General features: G+C 56.1%; 3 protein-coding genes across 3 annotated transcripts; 2 read left to right on the forward strand and 1 right to left on the reverse strand.

Moving 5' to 3' along the window:
* Positions 1-460: 460 nt before the first annotated feature.
* Positions 461-2,748, forward strand: UV8b_06283 (uncharacterized protein; the record flags this gene model as incomplete). Its single annotated transcript, XM_043143780.1, has 5 exons — positions 461-777; positions 881-915; positions 1,007-1,133; positions 1,221-2,330; positions 2,538-2,748. 5 exons carry the CDS (start codon positions 461-463, stop codon positions 2,746-2,748), a joined length of 1,800 nt encoding a protein of 599 aa, XP_042999715.1.
* A 506-nt stretch (positions 2,749-3,254) lies between these two features.
* On the reverse strand, positions 3,255-4,709 carry UV8b_06284 (uncharacterized protein; the record flags this gene model as incomplete). The annotated part of the gene is made up of 2 exons (XM_043143781.1): positions 3,255-4,473; positions 4,600-4,709. 2 exons carry the CDS (start codon positions 4,707-4,709, stop codon positions 3,255-3,257), a joined length of 1,329 nt encoding a protein of 442 aa, XP_042999716.1.
* Positions 4,710-5,978: 1,269 nt separating this feature from the next.
* Positions 5,979-7,683, forward strand: UV8b_06285 (uncharacterized protein; the record flags this gene model as incomplete). Its single annotated transcript, XM_043143782.1, has 3 exons — positions 5,979-6,055; positions 6,166-6,932; positions 7,013-7,683. The coding sequence occupies 3 exons, from the start codon at positions 5,979-5,981 to the stop codon at positions 7,681-7,683; spliced, it is 1,515 nt and encodes a 504-aa protein (XP_042999717.1).
* Positions 7,684-7,916: the final 233 nt, after the last annotated feature.

Here is a 7,916-nt window from a genome sequence, read left to right on the forward strand (position 1 = left end):
GAGCAATTGATGCAAAACTTCAGAGCCATCAACATGAAGAGCGGAGTGCCTGATTGATTAACCACGCCGCGAGAGATGGAGCGACGCATCAAGCTCCGACGAACCAGACATTGGAAAGCAACGGGCCGGGAACTTGTCGGGGCTAGGAGGTATGTACCTAACCTAAGGTACCTGCTGTACTGTCATGTACCTCCTCCCTGGTACCTGGAGGTGCCCAAGGTTTTATGTACAAGTGGCTGCCCAGCGGCTGGTCAGATCGGCGCCTACAAGGCATTTTTTTGCAAAGCACGAAACTAATCCGTAGACAGGCAATTGGGAAAATCCGTGTCGGCGAGGTCTTGTTCTCGTGACCACCTTGCTCAAGCAGGGATCTTTGCAAGCATCCAGTTGCACTTGGAGCCGGAATGCTTATATCCCCGCGAGGCAGGCATGTCAAGCCATCCGTCGCTCGAGCTCGCGCATGAACCCGGCTCCGGCTGTTAGCTTGTCACCAGCACTTCCCCACTCGCACACTCGCCGACTCTCCCGTTCGCTGGTATACATACCTCCTCATCACCTCTCTGAGCAGGAAGGACTGACCAGCTCGGAAAGCGCGACTGACACAAGCTGGGAAAGCGCAACGGAGGAAAGTGCGAGCAACAGACCGACCACCTTGGACGAGTCGCGACTTCTACCTGTCCTCCGGGGTACCCACTACCCACCTCCGAGGTACATGCATACCCAGGTGCCTGCCAGGATGGACCATGATCTGACCCTGGACGACGAGTTCGACGCTCTGTGAGTGCATCTTTGACCTCTGAAGCTGTCCACAATGAACACCCGCTCCTCTACCCCGTCGTTTAACCAACGATCCATGGCCTGACCCGCGATGCGCTCGCAGCAGAATCAACGTCAGGGACGTGACCAAGTATCCCGGTCAGTAAAACTACAAACCATCATGGGCATCTCTCTTAAGGTCCCAATGGCAAAAGGCACCAATCATCTAATCAAACTTGTCCGTCACCAGCTAAACAGCACGCTCGCAAGGTCGTGAAGCAACTTGGCGTCCGGGACGGCCTCATCTACCTCCCCGGGCAACCCGAACGCCTGCTCGAGGATTCGGATCAGCCGCAGCTCTTTCGGCAGCGACGATAGTTCGTCCCAACCTTGTCCAACCCACCCGCCCTCCTTGGCCCCCATCCAAGGCCCAGCTTTTTCCTCACACTCACACGTTTTCGTAGCTTCTTTTACCTGTCCGGCGCCAACTTTGAAGACTGCGTCGTCACATATGAGATCGCACCCGACAAACTGACGCTTTGGATTCCATACGTTGAGCCCCGGCAGATTCTATGGTTCGGATCTAAGCCCAGCGCCTGCGAGTGCCTGCGCCGCTACGATGTCGACCAAGTGAGATACACGACGCAGCTCAGCAAGTTCCTCAAGGCTTATGCCGCTTCGCCAAAGTCATCGCCTACCGTCTACATCCTGCATCCAGATCAAGCCCCAGACCTTGGCAATGGAGGTGACATGACCAAGTCACACATGCTGCACCTTGACCATGCCCTTCTCAAACCAGCCATGGACCGCTCCCGCCTCATCAAGACGGACCACGAAGTCGCCCTGATACGCCGCGCCAACGACATCTCCAGCGCCGCTCATCGCAGAGTCGCCGAGAACATGTTGCGCCTCTCCAACGAGCGTCAGATTGAGGCCATCATCCAAGCCGTGTGCATCGCCAACGGCGCCCGCTCCCAGGCGTATCCTATCATAGCGGGATCTGGACGGAACGCATCCACGCTCCACTACACCGCCAACAATGCCCCCCTCGAGGGGAAGCAGTCCGTCGTCATTGACGCAGGTTGCGAATGGGAATGCTACGCCAGCGACATCACCCGCACACTACCGCTTTCGGGATCCTTCACTCCCAGAGCCGGCGCCATTCATGCCATTGTGCAACGCATGCAAGACGAGTGCATCCGTGAGGTCCGGCCCGGCAAATTGTGGCGCGAGATCCATCTGCTCGCTGCATCCATTGGCCTGGACGGCTTGCTCAACTTGGGCATTCTCAAGGGCCATCGTGACGAAATTGCTCGCGCTGGCACTGTCGCTGCTTTCTTCCCGCACGGCCTAGGCCACCACGTCGGTCTTGACGTGCATGACGTATCCAGCACTTTACCTCTTGCCGTAGCACAAGCTGGTCTTCAGCTCGACTACGGGAAGCGGACCATGGTCACTCCAGCCATGTATGTCGAGATGATGCAAGAGCAAAGTCAAGGTGTTTTACTTGGGCCACAAGAGAGAAAAAGACAGCATCTCGAGACTAATATGGTTGTCACTGTTGAACCTGGAATGCAAGTGAATCCTTTTACTTTCTTCTTTTCCCATTTAAGCCCTTGTTTTTCCCCCACACGAGGAAACCAGTTCCGAATCGCGTCCTTTTGTTTCCCTGTTTTACCTCCAACTTTCCTACTTTGACCGCGCATCTATATGAAACGGGTTGAGTTTTGGTTGGAAGACATGAACCGAATCTCCAGTCAGTCGCTAACGAAAAATGACAGCTACTTTTGCCGTGAGTACCTGGAGGGCTACTTCCGCATGGACCCAACTCACTGTCGCTTCATCGACTGGGACATTCTCGAGGGCTACTACGAAGTAGGCGGCGTACGCATCGAGGACTGCATTCTTGTCACTGAGGACGGCCATGAGAACTTGACGGCGGCCCCCAAAGGTGACGAGCTGTTGGACGTCATCAACAAAGGCCGGAGGTGAGATGATGCTCCCACTTTTTGTGGTTTTTCAGTCCTTCGACCGCGTGGTTCGTTTCACGTTGGCGGATTACGCTAGGGTATAACAAGACAGAACGCGTTTTGGATATGCCATGTAGTTGACGAGCTATAATACGTTGATATACTTGAATCATGCTCACCGCTCCTCGACCGCCTTTTTTTTTCCCATTTCCCCCAGAAAGACGGTTTTTTTTTTCCCAAAAGAAGAAAAAAGAAAAAGAAGAAAATTGACCTCCTTTTACTAGCACACTGAGCGAAATCAAGTGCTGGCAGGCAGCGCATTTGCGCGCACGGTATCTAGGTTTCTATTGATACGCGATTTTGTGTCCAACAGGCTGCTCTCCGCTCGACTGATATTTCCATCATAACCCTACCTACGGTCGAAATCTAGTGATGTAGCCCCCCCCCACACCCCCCCCAAAGCTTGTCCACCGGATTTGCCTCTCCCTTTCCAGATTCGATTCGTCGGGCGAAAAGCGCAAGCGAGCATCACAAGTACTTCTTTGAGCTGCTGGCTCGGCGGCGCTTGTATGTGATGTAACCCGCGACGAGGACGATTTGCGTGCCGACAAAGAGGAACATGAGCTTGCCGTGGCCAGGAACACTGTCGGACATGGCTTGGGCCAGCGAGCGATGGTGGTTGCGCAGGTTGAACTCGATGGTCTCTCCGTGAGAAGCAATCTTTTGCCTCATGTCTTGATGCATGCTGCGCATCTCGCCCTCGAGCTCCCTGACCTTGGAGCTGATGTCGCTGATTTGACGCAGGGCGGCGAGGTCGTGGCGCAGCGAGTCGATGGCCTTTTTCATCTCGTCGTTGCGCTGCTCGTCCATCTGATGGTGCTTGGAGACGGCGGCGTAGACGGCGGAGACTTGGTGAGCAACAACCTGCAGCCGATTGTGCAGATCCTGGAACTGCTCCTTGGATGTCTTGAAGATGTCTGCCGACTGGTCAGGAATGGGCTTGGCAAAGTCGTTGTCGTTGGGGGCCTGCTGCCCTGGGTTGGACGAGTCTGGCTGCTGCGGCCTGGAGCGGTATTCCTGGATGGGCTGGTTGCCGTTGCCGTTGCCGTTGCCGGAGCCGGAGCCGGAAACGATGGAGTCGGACGTGACGACGAATTTGAAGATTTCGAACGAGTCGGGGTGGTCGGGGGTAGCTGCGGTCAGGCCAAAGTAGTAGCCGGGCGGCAAGGAGACCTTTGTGGTTTCGAAGCACAGATGGCCGTCGACTTCGACCTTGAAGGTGGATAGGGTTTGGCTCAGCTTGATCTGAGAGGGCCGACCGAGGTTTCGGTAGAAGTAGTTGCACCCGCCAAAGGAGCGCTTGTCGACATTGGGCTGCGACACGAAGTCGACGGTGCCGTCGTTCAAGAAGCCGCGAATCATGCCGCCGGAGCCACCGTGCGAGTCGACCACGAGGACGAAGCCCTCGAACTTGCCGGCCGTGTAGACACTGTTTGTCCCGACCTGCTCCTTGCCCTGCCGGACGAACCATATGTTCAAGTTGCCACCGGCGCGCTCTGGCCCGCTGGCGCGGAAGTCCACGTCTGCCAGCCAGGTCGAGCGGGTGAGGGGAGAATCCGCCCAGACCGACGACCGCTGGTTTCCCGGAGCCATCGGCGTCAGGATGATCTTGTTGGACAGGATCTCGGGCTGCTGCGGCTGGCCGGAGATGGTAAAGTGTGGAATGCGTCCATCGGATAGACTGAGCCTAGCAAGTACGGGTGGGTTGATTTGGCCGGTGGTTTATATTCCCTCTTGTTAGTCGGGGGCGGGGGAGGGGGTTCCAAGGTTCCCTTTTTTTCTCCGGCGGCGAGAGCGATGATGACAGACATACCTCCCCGAATGGCCGAAGCTCTGCTCGCTGATCAGGACCTGGTCGGCATTGCAGAAGCTGCAGGCTAGCAGGCTGGTGGCCAAGACCAGCGAGCTCCTGGACAGCCGCATGATGGTTTTTGGTGCGCAACAGGGGCTACCCGGACGGTCCAAGAGGAACGAACAGCTCTGCTCGGCTGGAAAGACGACTGGTGCAACGATGGGGGAAACGGTTAGCTATTTCGGAGACCCTGCTGGAGTGGCGGGTCGTCACGGGGTGGTGTTTGGTCTGGTACATGTCTGGTATTTTCCCTAGGACCAGACAGACGGGCTTGCCACGCTGCAAATAGCCTGGTGGCCTGGTTGATGGCCCGCCCGGTTCAGGGCATCGGCGGGAGAGGGAGGACTGGAGCAAAAGGAGAAGCACGCAACGGGGAGGAGGGAAGTTACTCGGATGCAAGAGTCTGTAGATGGGGGGGAAATTGGTGCTCACCTGCTTTTCCGCGAGAAGCATAAAACCACCCAAGCACTGTCTAGAAGGAACCGCGGATGGCGGCAAGCGAGAAAATGACACTCGGCAAAACAGGCATCGCAAGTCTCGAGTCTGGAGTCTGGAGTCTGGAGTCTGGACAGATGGCATTGACGGCTGGGTTGCAAACGAACTTGGGGCAATGGGCAGGCAATGGGGCAGGCAGTGGGCAGTGGGCAGTGGGCAAGCCGCCTCAGGGGCCTGCAGTGGGTGGGTGCGGCACTGAGCTTTTTGGTGTCAAACTCTGTGTCTGCCTGGCCTGGTGGCCCTGGTCAACGCTACTACAGTACATACATGCATGCCACACATACAGCTGGTGTCTGGTCGTGTCTGGTAACTTTAAGATCCGAGCTTCTAGTCCCAATCAATCAATCCGCAGCCAAGTGAGCTTGGTACCTGGTGGAAACCTTACCCGAACCGGCAAGTACGGCAGCAGATCAGGTCAGGTACCTGCAAGTCTGGGTGCCGTGCTCAGCGCTGCCAAGTACTCCGTACAGGTGTTGCATCTTCTCGTACCGACACACGAAGGCACCCAAGGTACGGAGTACGGAGTACGGATACAGGACCTCTTACTCGCGGCCATTGGCAGCCCGTGGCTTACCAGCTCCACAGCGATCCACAACTTCATCCGTCGGGCTTCGGCTTGCTTGATGACGACCAATTCTTCCCAGCTCAAGGTCTTTCGGCCGTCACGGTCGCGTTGCCATTGCCAATCCACCAGGACGCGCAGAGGAACGACACGAGAGCACGAGAAGACGAGAGCGCGAGAGCGTCCGCCGGACGAAAAGATCGCATGCCATCTTGACTGCCATGAAGTCGCCGCCAAGTCACCTCAAGCATCCCGCACTCTTCCCTCCTCGCCCCTTGGCACCATGGCAGAGTCGTACCCAACTTTGACGCAGTGCGCCATCGTCGCAACCGCGTTCAAAGTTCTCTTGTTTCCCGCGTAGTATGTTGCGTCTGCCTCGTCACCATTCGCCAGCACCCATCTCCCCGTTCGTTTGACTGCTTGCTTCATTGCTGCTTCGGACGAGGCGAAAACTAATCATCAGCCTGCAGTAAATCGACAGATTTCGAGGTTCATCGCAATTGGCTCGCCATCACCCACAGTCTGCCAGTATCGCAGTGGTATTACGAAACGACCTCAGAGTGGACTCTGGACTACCCTCCCTTCTTTGCCTATTTCGAATGGGCACTCGCCCATTTGGCACGACTGGTCGACCCTGCCATGGTCAGGCTGCACAATCTCAACTACGAGAGCTGGCGAACCGTATACTTCCAGCGAGCGACTGTCATGCTATCGGAGCTGGTCTTGGCATATGCCCTCCAACTTTTCGTCGACTCGGCCCCGGCGCCGTCGAAGCGAGCTGCTCAGGTCGCTGCACTGTCCGCATTCCTCTCCCCCGGACTGCTCATCATCGACCACGTTCACTTCCAGTACAATGGCTTCATGTACGGCATACTGGTTTGGTCTCTTGTGCTGGCTCGAGGCAAATCCACGCTGCTGCCCAGCGGCTTGGTGTTTGCGGCTCTTTTATGCTTCAAGCACATTCACCTTTACCTCGCCCCCGCCTATTTCGTTTTCCTCCTGCGAACCTACTGTCTCTCGCCAAGGTCGATCTTCCAGCTCAGGTACTGGAACTGCGTCAAGCTGGGCTTGGGAATAGTCTCCGTTTTTGCCGCAGCATTCGGCCCCTTTGCTCTTATGGGACAGCTTCCGCAGCTTCTGCGTCGACTTTTCCCCTTCTCTCGCGGGCTGTGCCATGCCTACTGGGCACCCAATGTGTGGGCACTCTACTCGCTGGCCGATCGGGTTTTGATCCATTGTGAGTTGGTCGCGGCACGTGTGCAAGACTCTGGTCTGGTGGTAGGTAGCTAGCCAACTAACGTGGGTGATTTGTGCTAGTTGCCCCGGTGTTGCGATTGACGGTCAAGCCCGAAGCCCTGCAAAGTGTCACCAGAGGGCTTGTGGGCGATACTAGCTTTGCAGTGCTGCCGGAAATCTCGCCCAAGACATGTTTCATCTTGACCCTCGTCTTCCAGGCTATACCGCTCCTGAAGCTCTTCTTCTCCTCTTCTCCCCCGACATGGGAAGGCTTTATCGGGGCTGCCACTCTCTGCGGATACGCCTCATTCCTATTCGGTTGGCATGTGCATGAAAAAGCCGTCTTACTGGTCATCGTACCCTTTAGCTTGATCGCCTTGCGGGACCGGCGACATCTGGGCAGCTTTCGACCGTTGGCGGTCGCAGGCCATGTGTCCCTGTTCCCCTTGCTTTTCACCCCGGCGGAATTCCCCGTAAAAACCATATATACAGTATTCTGGCTGGTTTTGTTCCTCATGGCCTTTGACAGGCTGGCGCCGGCATCCACCAAACCAAGGGTGTTCTTGCTGGACCGGTTCAGCACGGCGTACATCGCGGTGAGCCTTCCGCTGATCGTATACACGGCTCTGCTTCATCACATTGCTTTTGGAAAGACGTACGAGTTTCTGCCACTGATGTTGACCAGCTCCTATGCCGCGATAGGAGTCGTCGGCAGCTGGGTGGGATACATGGTTGTGTACTGTACTTCATGAGGAAGCAAAAGAAGCGGAGTTGATGACCGGCATGCAGCAGCGAAGCTTCAACAAAATGCCTAGGGATGGCAACGTTTCTAAAAGACAAAAAAAAGTCTTTGACCTTTGAAATGTCATGATGATTGTGCCCATCAGCCCGAACGTTTGACGCCTGGGTACATTGACGTGCGTATGTTGATGCCGTGTGAGTGACTGGCAAGAGCCATGCAAAGCCCGACATCGTGCGCGGAAGA

This window comes from Ustilaginoidea virens, chromosome 5 (genome assembly GCF_000687475.1).
Source record: "Ustilaginoidea virens chromosome 5, complete sequence".
In the NCBI taxonomy this organism is placed as follows: Eukaryota; Fungi; Ascomycota; class Sordariomycetes; order Hypocreales; family Clavicipitaceae; genus Ustilaginoidea; species Ustilaginoidea virens.